Source organism: Anopheles coluzzii, chromosome 2 (genome assembly GCF_943734685.1).
Source record: "Anopheles coluzzii chromosome 2, AcolN3, whole genome shotgun sequence".
In the NCBI taxonomy this organism is placed as follows: Eukaryota; Metazoa; Arthropoda; class Insecta; order Diptera; family Culicidae; genus Anopheles; species Anopheles coluzzii.
This window is the reverse complement of record NC_064670.1, coordinates 91,406,830-91,424,252: the sequence shown is the minus strand read 5'-3', so window position 1 is coordinate 91,424,252 and position 17,423 is coordinate 91,406,830. Positions and strand designations below refer to the sequence as shown.

General features: G+C 41.6%; 2 protein-coding genes across 3 annotated transcripts in view; both read right to left on the bottom strand.

The window, feature by feature from the left end:
* The window catches only part of LOC120950732 (melatonin receptor type 1B-like), a 48,342-nt gene extending 47,732 nt beyond the window's left edge, over positions 1–610 (bottom strand). Inside the window, exon 1 of one of the 2 annotated variants that reach the window (XM_040368989.2) lies at positions 119–610. The gene's annotated coding sequence lies outside the window, so the exon portion shown is untranslated. The remainder of the gene's footprint in view (positions 1–118) is intronic. The other variant, XM_049605318.1, reaches the window with a different exon arrangement.
* A 4,131-nt stretch (positions 611–4,741) lies between these two features.
* The window catches only part of LOC120961359 (uncharacterized), an 87,958-nt gene continuing 75,276 nt past the window's right edge, over positions 4,742–17,423 (bottom strand). The window contains exons 6-8 of the mRNA XM_040385065.2: positions 14,637–15,262; positions 13,645–13,789; positions 4,742–7,275 (exon numbers count right to left, since the gene is read on the bottom strand). Coding sequence (XP_040240999.2) covers positions 6,151–7,275; positions 13,645–13,789; positions 14,637–15,262 — 1,896 coding nt within the window. The 3' untranslated portion in view covers positions 4,742–6,150. The remainder of the gene's footprint in view (positions 7,276–13,644; positions 13,790–14,636; positions 15,263–17,423) is intronic.

Below are 17,423 nucleotides of genomic sequence, written 5' to 3'. Positions count from 1 at the left end.
CGTGGTGCGGAAGCTTTAATGTGAGGACGCAAAAAATGGAGCTAAAAATCAACCATAGCACCGGTTTTTTGCACTAAAGACTCTATTTATGTATAATTTTGTTGAAATATTAACTCACATTATTTATGGACACATTGATTGTTTGCATTCCTGTTTACCACACTTTGCGAGCACATGTTTAAACTGATACAAAACCCACTGTGTAAAGCACTGCAAAAGCACGGAGCTCGCCCGATGACGCACTACAGTTTTACATTGCACCCATTGCTTGTGCGTAGTGCACACAAATCACAGACACCAGCAATCACTTCACTCACTAAATCGTCACATCAATCAATCAACTCAACCAATCGAAGCAGGCTGGTGGCAGCAAACGGCGACTGACACAACTTTATTGGTCGTTCCGCGAGCGGTGGGAACGTGGCGGAACGTTGCTAGCCCAAACGCAGCTAATTTACCCACCGGAAGCCGACAGCTGTGAAGGGAGCAGACGATACTGGGATATCGGGAAGCAAACGAGTACGCGTCCGACACGAGCGACTGTAAGCTAAGGACTGACTGAAGGATGTGTGGTTGCGAACGCTCACACGAAGCTTTCTACACCACAAAGCGGAGAAAATGACGAAACTGCACGCTCTTGCAAATGTATTCGTGTTGTAACGGAAACAGAAATAGAGAAAGAGAGAGAGAGAGAGAGAGAGAGAGAGAGAGAGAGAGAGAGAGAGAGAGAGAGCGCGTGTAAGTTCGTGTGCTTTTAGATGGAGAGCATTCGAAGCGATATATATGGCCGAAAGCTTCCGACTGTGTTTGTATCTGTTTGATAAGCTGCCAGCTGTTTTATTGTTGCACTTATTACTTAGTTGTGGATCGAGCGTTATGTGTATGTGTGTTAGTGACGGTAAGCATCGTTTGGATGTTTTTTTTGTCTTTTCCTTCGCCACCATTTTCATTTCAAGAGATGAAGTAATCGCTGAGAGTAGAAAGCTCCTTGGAGAGAGTGCAAAGTCGAATGTTTACATTACGATTGACTTTCAACAGGTTTCATCAATTAACCGTTTTAGTTGAGTGTGAAGCTTTTCTGCTGTTAATGGGTTTGAATTTTGTTTTATTTATTCTTTCAATGTTATGTTACTTTTTTAATATTAGCTGTTAGAAATTTTTATAGGTATTGTTTTATTTTTTAATCACTAGGAAAAAATTCACGAGGTCCAAAAAGGCCGTATTGCTATGAATATTGTTTTATTGGTTAATATAAATAATAAAAGCTGTTAATATTTTATTAAATTTAATTTAAATATTTCATGACTTGCCTTTTCTCGCATTTCTTTCCACCCCGTTTGTCTCATAAATTTCAAGAATGCCAAAGAAAAGTGTAACTTAATTTTGATTAAACATTCCAAGCTCCCGGGTCGGAAAGCTTTCCAGCGCCATCTATTGCAAGATTGAATGCAAAAGAAAACTCACGCAAGCAAAGCTTTATTGCTACCTACATCCCCAATGAATCCTTCTTACAGTAGGTTCGTTGCCATTTGATTGCTGATCTGCTCTTCACATCATAGTTTCTACATCCTTCCTTACTTTATACCCCGTGCATATCGTTGGATGGCTTCTTGCTGCACCGTTCACGTAGCACCAGTAATGTCCAAAGCCTGATGCGCTAAACGCTGAAAGGATGATGGAATGGTGCATGTTTCGTCTGATGTTATGAGTGTAAGCACAAAAGGTATGAACAAACTGAAAATTAATTTCGTCCTTGCGTGCGCATAGCTTCTCGCACTCCTTCCAAGCCCCCCGCGATTCGGATGTAACGGGAGATGCTGTAAAGTGTTTCCGGATAGTCGGGTTGTTCAACCATCCGATGGCTTTGAAGTGTCGTCGAAGCTCGAAAAGCATAAGTAGATGTAGTGAAATGGAACGGACGAACGATATTTTCTATTCATTGGCAGAAGACGAAAAGAATGAATGCTGGTCTCGGGTTTCGTTTCGATAAATTATACTTACTTGTGTATGTACATATAGATTACGAACATTGGATTAGCCTTTTGTTTTCCACCACACTTTGTGCCAGGAAATGAATTTAAAATAACAGTAGTCAATTTATGCTTTGTAAAACAATGTTATTGAAAGGCCTTTAATGAATAACATAATTGAACTATTCAAAATATAGACTTCTACAACATAAAAAATGTTCCTTTGTTTTATTAGTTTGTTATAAAATTAATTAAAAGATAACGGCTAATTTTTTTTATTCAGGAGTAACGGTCCAAAAAGGCCGTATTGCTTAAGATAACGGCTTATTGATTATTGATTAAAACAAACTACAAAAAAAGAAGATCGTCCTCTTTTAAGAATACCCTGCAGTGAAAAATATTTCTTAACCGTTTAACTTCTTTAATTCTTATTCGAAATATAATTACAATTTAATTTACTTACAATTATATTTCCAAACTACGGCCCGCGGGTCCCATGTGGCCCTCGATCGCCTACAATGTGACCCGCGATGGCTTTGTAAAGTTTAAATCTAAATAGTTTATTCCCTTTTTAATTGTTTTATTTTGTTTTTAGAAACAGAAATTAACCTTCATTAAAGCTGAAGACCTTTAATTGATTCAGTTAATATTTTCTAAACAAAAGTTTATTCCATTAGCTAACAGTAACGTCAAAATTACAAGTAACAACGTTATTTGCGAAGCAATGCGGAACGTAAACTGAAATGTTTTGGAGACCCCTGCTTTAGATAATAGTGCTAATAGAAAATCTTTTAAATTAGAAGGCTTTTTTATGAGCTATAGTTTCCCAGCAAGATACTTCATTAGCTGCACGTGATATCTGTTTATCCACAAAAATCGAATACTCACTTTTGATTCAAAAGGGGAAAATAAAAGCCGCTAATTATAGATACCAAATGTACAATCATTAGTTATTTTAAGGAATCAATTTATTTCCGCATTCAAAAGTTAAATAAACAAAATCAAATTTAGATGTGATATATAAGAAAAATTGGTCATTCATTGAGCAGTGTAAAGCAAAAGTAAAACGCATACAACGAGCAGTTTTTCACATCAATCGTCAAATATGAATATGTACGCAAATACGCTTTTATTTGGTTATCGGTTCGTTAGAATTGTGGCATTACTATGCACCATTTAGTGATTGATAGCAGGAAAAAAAGTACAGAAATTTTGTTTTTGCCCCCACAACAGCGATACCACGTACCAGAGGCGGGGGTCGGCAAATATACTTACACTACGCACAATCTCAGTGTCACTGTTAGCTATAGTGGTGAAACCATCGAAAAGGAGACGGGAAGGGACCGTAGGAGTGCTTCACTTCATAGTATGTACATTAATTCTTATTCTACTAGCTAGCCGTTTCTTTGCTTCTGCTTCGACTTTGACTCGTGGTTATGCACGGTGTTGTTTGATTGCTGGTAGAAGAGTAGTGGTTGGTTGATTGTAGGGGTTAGGTTGGTTGCTGTGTTTTTGCTATGGTTTGTGGTTTGCGCTATACGAACGGACTGTCTATAGTTTGCTAGCAAAGCCTGTCGGGTATGTTTGCATTAATCGGCATATGTTTGTTAGCCACAGGAACTGTCATTTACTATTGCTATATGAGATCATACCGGGAGGGCATGAGCACAACGATGCGCCGGGTGTACCTTTGGTACGGTAGTGTGTGCGCTGTGCGCTTTCCTTTCTCGTCGTTTTTGCTATTGCCTACTGTCAAGTCTTGTTACAATAACCTCCCTCCTAGTAGGTTTCACCTTGCTTAAGAATGTATGCCTTAGATATTATTTCACCTGTACTTCCTGTTCTCTTCTCCCATCACTCCCCCAATCACTCGTTTTGCATTCACTATTTCTTATCGTTTTTTTGCCACTTTGCGTTTGTTTGTTTACTTTGTGGGTGTGAGTGAAAGTGTGATTTCTTTCTTTCTTTCTCATTTGTAGTGCGGTTGAGTCGAAGTAAGTAAAGACCGGCCGTCCGGTCAGCGATGTCCGGTTGGCTAGAGTGATAGCGCTCGTTTCGCTGACCTGCTGCTGACTCTCTCTCTTCCCTTCGGTTCTCTTCCCTCAATTGTACTGATACAGTGCTTTGGCTTCCAGCTAGCAGTTTCGCTGTCTGTGGGCAACAATGGCCATTGAAACCGAAACTCGTAAAACACGCTGAAACCGATAAATTCGTTATGCAACCACCAACGGGTTCCTTCCGTGTGTCTGGGGTTAGGAATGTGTTGAAAAGTCAGCAAAAGTAGTGCATCCAGTGCACCGCAAACTTTCTTCCTGCCCATTGCACACAGGAACCAACCGGGTGTGATGATGATGCTGATGGTTAGGAGGTGACGACTCAAAGGCATGATTGGTGATGATGGTGGTCTTCTAGAGTACATATGCTCTTTTATGGTGGTTGATTGAGATCTTAAGATTAAGGGTTTGATGACGATCTGTCCTAACTATGTACTATTTCTAATTGGAACATAATAGAAAAAAAGGAATTATTTGTGGGTAGTACAGAAGATATCAAACTTGTTGCATTAGTGCGAGGCCAGAAGTTTAAACATATATTTCATAGTACTAGGCTGAAACTAGCCATTCTGAAAGGTAGTGAGATCCAGAATGAATAACTGAAGTTAAGAAATGAAAAAATAAATACATAAATAAATAAGAAAATAAATAAATAATTAAAAATAAATAAATAAAATATATAAATAATAATTATTAATTTGTTTAAATTAGCTTAGCTACTGATGAGTTTTTAAAGGCATTAATACATTGGACCCGAGAACAATACTTGCTTACATATATATGTACATAATTTGCACGAGAAATCTTTTCATTAAAATTATAAAAATGTACTATATTTTGCTTCCATCGCACGAATTACCATAAAAAAAATTAATAAACAAAAAAGGTAATTGATTATTGGAAATAAAAAATAATAATAATAAGTGACTCTAAAGAGCGTTTTTAGGATAATTAATTTGCCTGTTACTAGGCAGCATGCCACTTGTAGATATTTTTCATAATCGTTCAAATTGTCCCAAACACTATTAAATGTTTGATTACCCTACTATTAGTCTAAAATTTAAAGTAAAATAATTAGGAAAAAAATAAATGATAATACAACATAAATAAAATGTTTTATAATCATTATTCAATTCTCATTTATGTACATGCAATGACAATGGCAATGCAATGCAATATTTAATAAAATAGATAACAACGGAAGGCAAATATATTTTCTCCCAAAAATGAATAAAAACTGGTTATCGTTTAACTATGTTCAACGTTGTCTAACCATTTTCCAATAAATTAATGTGACACAAAATAATGCACGTCATAGCTTGTTTTAATAGCACATTGAAACACAGAACAGACGAAATCATATGAAAGTGTTCGGTTGGTTTTTAAGTATAAACACAACAGTCATGAGTTTTTAATGTATACTAATTTCAAGCAAGACACGTTATAGACCAAGATTAATTATATTCAGTTATGTGAAATATTTCTCTTCTCCAATTGAATTTATATTTGTATATTTAAAGTGTAAAATGACACTAAGCTAAGGCATGGAAAGTAGTAAATTGGTTCACAAACATTGAAACACATCGAGGCGTATTGTAAGTAGGCCGCTCATACAAACACATACAGGACACAACATTGAAGATAATTTAAAAAAGCGTGAAGAAAGAACATTTAATCGCGAGTATTAGCTCTTCATTTGCAACATTCTTAACATCTACAAACTGGCGAACGTGGCACACCCTGGCACATACACACGCACCTTGGGCAGGCCATCGTTCGTATCGCGTTTTCTTATCTAAATTGCTTCGACGGATGTGTCACAGCTTTCCGTGCGTCTGTACATTACCGACCGGTTCAGGTCAGTGGGCATTGAAAAGACGAAATTGACACAAACAGCCCTTGAAAGTCGATGAGCTTTGGTTGGATCGAAGGTTCAGCCCGCGCTGGGGTTTGTAGGTCACGGCCGGGAAGCACCTATCGATCCGCGGGTAGTGGAGAAGGGTGGCAAGGAGCGGGAACCTCTCCGCGATGGAGACGCCCAGCCGCTTACAATATAACAATGGCTGCGTATCGCAACGATGCATTCAAATCGTTATTATCCTATCCTAGTTTGTGGGGATAGGACGCTATACAATTGGCCAGGAAACGGGCCCTAGCTCGGTGAACAACAATACATATTTATCACTATCAGCAGCGAAGAGCGGGGACATGGCACCGCAGCCCGAACCGCAACACGATGGAGACGCCTGGTCGTCCATCACGTCGGACTGGCTGCGTTCTGCACCGTGTCCCAGATTGTCGGGCAGTATGGCAAAATCAACGTAACCCTGTTTTGACTCGAAAGGCATTGTATCAACTGCACCGAGACAATCGATAAGTTCACATAGCAAGGCATCATCCTTCGAACGATCGTCCCCCTTGCTGGACGATCGTCGGCTCGCGTCCTCCAGCCTCGAGGGCTCAGCAGCATCAGCCGACAAAACCTCCACACGGTCATTTGTGACCACGTTTCTCACAGCATCTTCCCCCGTACCAATGATGTCCATTATTGATGAGCACCGTTGGATGGTCCCGATTGGGCTGCGAATCTTTACCGCCAGAATGTCGGCAAAATTCCACCATCCATCGTGAGCGAAAACCTTCACCAGGGCACGTTTGACGATGCCTGTCACAGTGGTACGCTTCTTCCGGCGACCTACCGATCGGATTGTACCCTTTAGTCGGGTCCAGCTCGGACTTGGAAACGACTTTTTGACTGGCGCATTCCGACGATGATGGTGTTGCTGCTGCTGCTGCTGCTCCTCATCTCCCGCTTCCGGGGGCAGTTCGTGTTGTGGTGTCGCTGGAGGCGTATTGAGGAAACATTCCCCAAACGTTGGCCATACTGTTAGCGGGGGTGTTGCAGCATCCGTAACGAACTCATCGGGCGGCGCTATGCTGGGCGAGTGTCGGTCCATTCCGGTTGCGGTGTACGTATCGGTGCATGCGGTGGACCGTAGCGACGGCAGTAAAATTTGTGCCGCTATATTGTGCTCGATTTCTTTGACCGGCGAGCTGGTATTGCTGCCGGTGGACGTTTCGTCTGCATCGTCGCTGTCTGGAATAGTAATCGGTTTCATTTCCGATCGACATTCAGCCGGGCACGGGCCCGCTTGGCCGGTAGGCTGACCGGATACATCGTCCGCACTCAAGTGCCAACGAAGTGACCGTTCCGTGCTGCTGGACGGTGATTTGTATGCGGCTGAGCTTGTCTGGAAGAAAGGGAGGAAAAGAAGAAAAAAGAGACAAAACGAGAGAAAGATGAAAAAGTGAAAACATTGTATAAGTGCATGCGGAAAGGAATCCGTTTCAATCACGACTGAAAAGTGCACGAAGATTGTTTGCTTTCTTGTTTGTGTCAGGGTTTTTTATTACGATTTTGGATATAATGAAAACACGTACAGAACACTTTCCACAAAAAAAAAATCCACGACGAATTGGATGGTCGTTAAAACACGATTCAGGCACGAGAATTCGTAAAATTCGACAAGTGGTGACTACTCTAAGCAACCTTTGGTGTTTTTTTTATTGAAACAAGTTTTGATCAGTTTTGTCAGTTTTGAAATTGATTAAATATATTATTAAATATTTTTATTTTTAAATCTAATAAGTAAAATAAATAAAATTAAAAATGGATAAACTCATTTGTTGATAAATTGTTCTTTTGGTCGCATAAATCAAACAGAAAGCCTAGCAGGACACACGAACCCAGGTGGCTTATTTAAAAAGTTTCCCAATTATAATGGTTTCTGCTGCAGATTTTATGCAAAGGACAAATCTCTCAACCCGGAAAAAGTATTCCCTCAGTTTTGGTTTTTCTTGAAATTGTTATCACTTTCTTTTGCACTGCTTATCTGGTCACGAAGCATTGCTTCCACTATGCCAAAACAAATTCTTACCACCATAACTACTGGCTAGCAATTCAAAGCCGCAAAAAAATGCCATTGCAGTGAAAAACGTGATGTTTTTGGTTGCTTTATTTGTGCCATAATTTACTATTTGCCCAATGGTGGAGGAAAAATCTTTCCAATTCACTTCAAGTGTAGGCGTTTTCAGGGGTTTCCGGTTTCTTTGGATTGGAGCAGTTTTATTTTGTTTTGTTTTTACTTTCATTTCACTTTAAACTTTACCATTCAAACTAATGCCAAACCGGCGGAAAACACTTGGCTCACATTCGGTGGTCGGCTGTGCGGTTGGTGGGTTTCGTCATAAATTTCCCGTGCATAAACTTTTCCATCTCTCGTGCGCGGCTCGAACGACGCAACCACGGTCGAACCTCGCGCATCTTTGCATAACAAATTGTAGTGACACTTTTCACCTTCTTTGCTCTCATAACGGCGTCGTAGCGAGAGAAGAGGGAGCAAAAAACACCATTAAACATAAAGTACTAGAATTACACTAAAAAGGAATGCAACTGCGACAGGAAAGTTTAAAGTTGCTCGGGTTTTTTTTTGTGTGTGTTTTGCGACGCGGTCGCGGCCCAGCGAACCATTTATGGGCACATGAATATTTATGTGCGTAGCGAGACGGAAGAAGATGCAACCCGTACGTACGTGTGCTGCAACCGTGTGCCATAAAAACATCCAGTCCAAGAGGAGGAGGGAAACAGAGTGAAGCGAATGATGTGCACGTAAAACTCACCGTCCAACACACCGACATTACGCGCAAGGTCGCTCGGAAGCCGGAACGAAATGGTCGATGCGACCACATCAAGCAGGCGAAAAGAGCGTTCATTGTTTCGGTTGTCTCCTCTTCCGTTCCCCCTTGCCAAACCATACCCCTTCACTGCTGGATAGTAGCCATGACGACCGATAAGTGTACTTGGTTTTTAACAATCGTTATGAGGACACTTATCTAAGCGGGGCTGTGGGGATTGGTTATGCTTTCTAAGTGATGGTGTAGCATGTTAGGGACTCACGTAGTATTCTCAGCCGACCGGAACGAAGGTGAAGTGTCGTGTCAACAGTCGATCTGCATCGAGTGCAGTAAATGTTTTGCTATTGACGGTTCGTGTCTGGCGATGATGGTCGAGTGTGACTGCCGCTGTCGCAGAGCGGTGCCATGTGCAGCCGGCTGGTGCAATGCGATGCTCTTGTTCTAATTATCACTGGCACTAGGACGTAAGCAGCTATATACCAGGCACTTGCAATTAGTGTTTTTACTGTGCTGCACACATAAGGATGCTTAGCGGGTGGAGAGTTTCCGATTGGTTATGAGAGTAGTTATCAATGTTATTTTCTACATTTTACCGTAAGTACTCTTGCAATAAAGTGTAAAATTAATATTGATTGCGGTAAAATGTACATAAAGACGGACTGTAGATGTGTCTTTTTGCACCATATCACATTGTATGGTTTTCACTTATTAACCCCTTATTCCCTTAGATGTGTGTTCTCGTTTTCCAAATATTGTAAGAATTCATGAGGTAGATGATGCATAAAAGACATAGATAATTATTTATCTAAATGGAAGATATATACTAAAAATGGATGTAATATATGTAAGACCGCGGGGCCACGGGGCTTTCTCAAGCTGAGAAAACGTTCTCAAGCACTCATTTAAGTTTCTCAAGCACTCAAAACTTGTTCTCAGACGCGAGCTCGTGGCCGTCGTCAATTGTTCTCACTCTGAGAAACGGATATTGTCACTCAAGCTTTATTTGGATCTTTAAATAGAAAATATGTTTTTGATCACTTTTTTTTCAATTATAAACATTGAATACATTTTCCAAAGTGATTACCGAAAACAAAATAGCACAATTGCTCATATTTCAGTTAGCTAATCGCTGCATCTTCAACTTTCTCAAAGATTCTCAAAGATTCTCAAAACCGATTTTGTTCCGATTCGACAAACGCTGAGAACGAGGATTTCTCAAAAGCACTCATGAGTGGTTGAGAAAATGAGCGTTGAGAATCCCCATGGCCCCTCGGCCTAATATACTACAGTTCCAAGTGATATAACTTAATTTTGTGTGAGCAGTAATATCGTTAACTTTTACATTATCGTACAACGCAATAGGGTAGTGTTGTGATTGGACATTAAAATTAATGTGTTTAGTCACTTTACTTAATTTTACCATTACTTTAATCAATATGTTTTATCAGGGGCGGATTCTGTCATACAGTCGTCAACTCATACGACTTTAGAACATGTCCGTCATGGGTTCAAACTAGTGGTGGGAGCTCGGAATCGGACCTACTCGATTGTTCGGAACCGATTCCGGAGCCGATTCCGATGCTGGAATCGATTCCGATTCCAGATTCCACTCCGGAGTTGGTTCTGGAACCGATTCCGGAGTAGAATCCGGAGCTGATTCCGGATTTGGTTCTGGTGCCGATTCCGGAGTTGATTCAGGAGCCGATTCCGAGACGATCAGAATCGTCTCCGGAATCGACCTGGGAATCGCAATTTGCTCCGGTAACGGAATCAGACTTGACTCCAGAAATGGAGTTAGCTCCGGAATGAGAATTAGTTTTTGAATTGATTGAGTATTAGTTTTGAATGTCTGAGCCGATTTGGATTCCGGAGCCAATTCCAAAACCGATTCCGAATCCGGAGCTAATTCTGATTCCGGAACCGATTTCGATTCCGGAACCGATTTCGATTACGCCAGCCGATTACGATTCTGGAGCTGATTTCGATACCGGAGCTAATTCCGATTCCGGAGCCGATTCCGGAACCAATTCCGGATCCGATTCCGAAACCAATTCTGAAATCGATTCCGGAAACTGATTCCGGACCTACTATCCGGAATCGATTCCAGAAAACTTCGGAGCTAGCCGGAATCGATTCTAAAGAAATCTTCATTTTTCCCATCACTAATTCAAACCTCTGATGAAACGTCCCCCCGTAACAAGGACTGAATATTCGGCTGGATGGAACTAAATAAGTCTCGAAAATCTGTATAAGCTGGCATGATCACGTAGGTCGTTACGCTAAATAGAAAAATCACTTTACACGTGACTGCAATTCATTTAACCAATTTGTTGATTGCCTAACAGGAATTCGTGTAAAAAATCTGCAATTCAACACAAGTTGATCTGATTCTCTCTCTCTATCTCTATCACTCTATCTCGCTTTATCTCTCTCTTTCGAGCTCTATTTCTCTATTTTGTCGGTCTGCTTGCAATAGGGCATGTCGTCGTGCCACGGATCGATCAACAATAATACTCCAATATGCTGAACCACTGGTTGAAGCTTCTCATCAATGCAGCTTATCCTATCTTCAACCTATCTAGCCACTGTACTTACTGTGCTCTCCTGCCCCTTATGCTCAACGAAGGGTTGCTTGTAGAACATCTTTTTTGAAAGGCCTGAGCCAGGCATCATGTTATACCATGCACTCGTCGTATGGATTTTGTTTTTGAAATGAACTATTGTAACCAAACACAAAACACTCTTAAAAGTCCGTCAAAAATGTAAATAAATTAACCGCTTCAATTGAGCAAAATATTTTCATTTGGGATATGATTGAAAATTTTCTTTGCTTGCTCGAAAGCTTGGATTTTTTTTCATTCAAATTATGTTATGACGGACGTTATGATTGGTATTGCGAACAGCATCGAAGCTGAATGTCGATGGACCGACAGCACGACGGAAATTCGGACAGACGGGTTTTTATCCTCTTGTCATCCAATGTACTCTTACGAACATTAAATCAATATGCTTCTGCGTTAATAAACGACCTTCCCTCCTCTATTCTGCACGACCATCAACGCATTCGTCACATTCAAATATGGTTGTTTTCCAGTCATCATTATGTAAAATATAATTTTTATTGCAATCAATTACAATTTTCTTCGACTGAACGTGTTTTAAAACATGGGAAAAAAATTGTTTCGAATTCCGGACCAATTTTCGGAAGTTTTTGTCAAGTTTACAACCGAGTAAAAACTGATTCACGTCAATAACTTCTTCAACAAAGGACCAGCATCCAGATGAATGGGAATTAACGGTGAAATGCAAATTGCTTGAAATAATATGGATTGTGAACTGAAAGAGAGAAAATATTTTTTATCGTGACATGCATGGCGAAATTTATTAACGGCAGTTACTTATTAAATTGATGTTCGTGTCATCATGTAAAAATAAGAAAATTCATAACATCACTTGAACTAATTGTCAAATTTCCCGAAACATGCATTCTGGACTCAAAAATCTTCTTCTTCTTCGGCACAACAGCCGCTGTCGGTCAAGGCCTGCCTGTTGCCTGTATCCTGCCTGTTGCCTGTATCCTGCCTGTGGGCTAGGCTTTCAGTGACTTAATTATTACCATAGCAGGATAGACAGTCCTACGTATGGGGGCACGTTCCATTTGGGACATGAACCCATGATGGGCATGCTGTTAAGCCGTACCACCAGACCGGCCTGGGCTCTAACTTAAATATTGAAATATTAAAACATAAAAAATGTACAGACAAGATTGCTTTTTCTTCTTCTATTTGGCGTAACGACATAGGCGGTCCTATACAGGCTTTTGAGACTTATTCAATCCCATGCAGAACCACCAGGGACGATCCATTCTATGCTAGAATCCACGACGGGCATGTTTTAAAGTCGTGCGAACTAGCATTTAGGAGTTCGATTACTACTTAAGCGTATGATGCATTGTAATAGTAGCTGTCACTAGAATTGTACTAACTTTAGCTGAAAACGTATATCTAATGCTTAAAAATCTTTAAATCTTTCTCATTCATTCTTCCTTTTCAACGTTCTGTACGGTTACAAAGTGAGATCTTATAAAAATCAATAACGAATCTACAATAAAAGATTGTCTACAAAAACCCGATATCGATTCTACACACTGCTTAATTAATGATTGCAAATCAAATTACAAGCTGACGTACTGTACAACTGAACGTGACTGTACCGATGTGCAAGCTTAACGGCTGTACGTACGGCTAAAAATAGTAACAAAATCTGCAACTTTTATATCCTTGGGGCATGCAATGCCACTTCTTGTGAAAGAATGGAAAACTACAAACTGCCAAACGTGGCTCATATACATACAAAATGGGGGTTTCCTCTCTTCTGTTCGTTTTAGGTGGACAGATATCAATACCTATGCGGGTCTACTGCAACGCGCCTACCAACATTCCAGTGCGCTCGTTCAGATCAGCTCAGGTCGAGTGGAAAAGTTCGAGCAAAGCCCATCCGCTTTCACCTGGGGAAAAGCCTATGGAGAGAATGTGTACCGGAATAGTTGTGCAAAGCTCGGCTCGTGTCCCCGGGCGACGTCACTTGATCGCACACTAAATAATCGATGCCAGCTGTTGAGTGTTCTGCCGCGTGTGCTGCTAGTCTATAATACCGGGGTATTGCAACATGCCCCACACATGGATGATAATGTTGGGTGGTATAAAACATTGATGCCGCTCCCGAAACATACGCCCGTCGTCCTTCAGCAAAGAGGTAAATCTAGCTTCTAATTACATTCTTCCATACACAAAAACACAGGCAGGGCGCAGGAGGTGTGGCGCTGGCAAACTTCGCCAACGCCTAAAACCCCAGCGGAACTATTTGGCAACATTTCGGGAATCCCAACCTATCCCGAGGTGGGGTGCAAGAAGAGATAAACTTACCGTTGGTGTGTGCGTTGCTTGCTGCTCTTGGACAGAGGCTTCCTCCACGGGTAACGATGCATCCGGGCCGCAACGGTACGCCTGTGCGAATTTCAAGCATAGCTCCTGCAGATCAGACCGCTTCGGAAGTGTGCGAAGGAGAGTGCTGTTCGGAAAGGGAAGAAGGAAAATGGGGTAGTATTTACACCGACCGAACGTTAGAATAGTGAGAAAGTTTGCCCGTGAAACGATAACGATCCGATTATGTATCTTTTATCACACTAGGTGCTGCCTTTTTTAGTTAATGCTTTTTTAATCGCGAATGCGTTTTAACGCAATAAAATGAAAATTACGTTCTGCTGTGTTAATTTAGGTAAGTGCTTCGATGGCCGTTTTTTACTTGTTCGGTAACGTATGGCACGAACTAAATTTGCTTTTGCAAATAGTATTATTTAACTGTGTGGGCTTCGTTGATTAAATTTACTGACTCATATCAAACAAAAAGTATTCCACGGTATTCGCTCATGAAATGGGAGCCCTATCGATTGCTTCCTTTTTATGGTAGTTTCAAAGTTGCTGTCTTATGATCAATCTGTAACAAATGCACCAGGGAAGGTGCAACGAGGCGAAAATGGCTTGAAAAAAGAGTAAAGTAGAAAAAAGGGGCATGATTCAATTCAATCTCTTTCCCTGCCCGCTCCTAGCAGCTACTTGCTGCCGTACTGTGCGGTAGGAAACTGCTTTTTTGCTACCCGACTTGCTATCGATTCTAGGAATGAAAAAAGGACCAAAATTCTCTGCTGCTTCTCGCTTCCCATTGGATTATCTAACAAACGATGCGAAGTTCTGTCGGACGAGAAAACCGACACATGACAATCTTTCTTCATTAGCTTTCCTCCTCTTGCTTCCTCTTCTCGATTCCTTATCGTTCGATTTGGACAAAATTTCGAGCCCAGAATTCAAAAATTCCTGCCATGCTGACTGAAAAAAGGGAAGAGGCAGCGCTTACTTACCGGGTCGTAGCATTGTTTCGCTTGCTGGCATCGACTGGCGCCACACCTGCACCGTTGTTGGCGGCATTGTTGCACTTTGCCCCACTCGGAAAGATGCGTCGCAGCAGTGCATCTCGCGGGCAAATGGCACGTGGAAAATCGTACGGCAGTTGCGTCAGTGCGACTGCATCGATGTCGGCCCACTCGGTGGGCTCGCCGACGGTCGCTCCCTCATCCCGCCAGTACAGTGACTTCCACTTGGCATAGCAAAGCAGCAGCCGACCGTACGTTTCCACATCGTTTGATCGATAAATGGTCAGGCCGGTGGAGGTCGTTGCTGTTGTGCCGGCCGCCATTGCTGCTGTTGTGCCGAGAAATGCTTCGAACACGGGGCCAAGCAGGGCGGGTCCGGCGGCCGGATTGCATTTCACACGAAGCAGCGTCAGTTGGATGAATTCTGCCCGGTTGTGAAATATCAATCGCAAGCTCTCGATGATGGAGTGTGCTTCCTGCTGCAGGCATCCAGCGTCGGCTCGAGCCCATAGCTGACCCTTCCGTTCGATCAGCTCGGCCAGCAGCGGCACATTGATGTAATTGCTTCTGATTTCCATCGATTGCTGCTTTTTATTAATTTCATCCCCACCGTTCTAGGGAGGTGGTGCGTGTGTTGATGCAGAAGTGTAAACAGGAGCCAGCATTTCCCCCCATACGCCCATCCACAGATTTTACACATCCGGCAGGCGTCAAGGTTAGCAGGAACATTTCCGCGAACACCGGATGGACAGCGTTCAGCCATGTGCAAAGGTACGAATTGATGATTGGACACATTGAGGGAAAGAGAAAAGGGATTTAAAGAGAGAGAGAGAGAGAGAGAGAGAGAGAGAGTGAGAAAGAGAGAAAGAAAAAAGACAGGAACAAACGAAGCAATTAATTGAAACATCAAAAACATGAGTTAAACGAAGATGGCTGTGCTATTGGCATTTCTTTTATTTGCTTTCAGTTTGTTTTCTTTTTGCTTTTGCGGATGTTTGTTTTCTTCCGCGTCTATGATGCACCGATGGTATGCAATCGTTTAATGAAAAGGCACGAAAACCGAAAAAAGGAGAAAAAAAACTTTGACAACCGTTCCAATCGTCGTTGAGTGGTAAATTACAAAAAAATACAGCAAAAGTTCAAATCAAAGACTGGCAATAATCACTTTGTGGTTTATTGTAAATTTGCTTCGTTTTTTATCAACTGGTTTGAATGTTCTGTTGTATGGAAAATTGAAATATTTTATCATCTTTCATTTCTTCTACCTTATAAAACGATTTGCGCGACACACAGCTGGACCGTGCGAATGGTTTTTTGAAGTTGTGTTTAATGTCCTTTGGGTAGGGGTCGTCTAATGAAAGTGTATGTGTGTGTATGACTAGTTTGTTCGTTTGTTTGTTAATAGATTTGCTTTGGGGTCGATTTGAGTCAATGTAAACTTTGCTAATTGCTTTTCGCCGACGGCCGAGAGCATCGCACGGTCCAGCGCCGTTCAAGTTTAACCCGCGAACGCGAGCTTGTGAGCGGAGTTCCTTTGAAACAGCGAAGCGGTAATTATTTAACGCGAACACAAACGTAACGGTGTTGAAATATTTTCTAATTGCGGGAATTTTGCAGTATGGAGTAAACTAAACTTTAAAAATTGCAACGTACTTTTACATAAGCTATTCTCCTAAAACCAGTTAAGCTTATCTAAATTAGCGTTTCCAGTAAATCTTATCTAGAACATTTTAATTTTCAAACTACCAATCCCCTACTCAAATCGTACAAATCTACCACCGACCACAGGCTGCATCACTGATTCAACAAACTAATTACTTACGCATTGGTATCGCAAATCGCAACCCGTGTCGCAATTGCGTTGATTGGTTGATAGATGTGTTGGGTGTGTCGTACTACTACCGTACAGTACACCGCACCAAACCTGGTTTGATTGATGAAGTGCAGCTGCAACGCAACTGTTGATTGAAGCGGATATGCATGTTTCGGTTTTACGTAAGGAAGGGGGACAACACGGGGCAGTAGAAGAAATACTACCGATGGGTGTGCAACACACGAAGGCAAATACTGCGTTCCGTGTACTGCTGAAGGATGTTTGCCGATACAAATCCTTCTACCGCAACGCAGAAGTGTAGTTCTTTACCATGCTTAAACACCTTTCATTACACATTTTGTTTGCATTATTAGTTGATGACCACACGCGGGACGCGCGGCACGAAGACAAGCACGGGCACGAGTTTAGCTCATGCCGCAAGGCAGTGCTGTGATTGAGTTCCACTCTTACATTCCAATCAAACGCCATTGTGTGTCGCACGCGTTCAATTTTGCGCCACATGTCAAGTGTCCGGAAATTAGTTGCGTTTGCGGGAAACCGGGCACCCGATCGATAGTGCATGGTAACGGTCGTACCGTCAGTTGGGGCGGAAGATTAGCCTAATGGTATTCAATCAGCAATCAAGCGAGAAGCGGTTCCGCTGTTCGCATACCGACACAAAAGGAACGCTCTCGAGTGCACCAACAACTACAGCAACTTTTGATGCTAAACTAATCGCTCTATTAGCACTGCACATTATCAACCTCAGCTATTTTGATCGATCAGGAAACAACACAAAAAAACAAACTCGCGTATCATCATCATCATGGAGTGAATCTCAATATTTGGCCCCATATTGGATACTGTTTGGGTACGGTGGGGCCTACAATAATTGATAAAATATTTAATTGCAATATATTACAAACATCATCCATCCGTGCAGTCGGTGAATTTGAATTAAT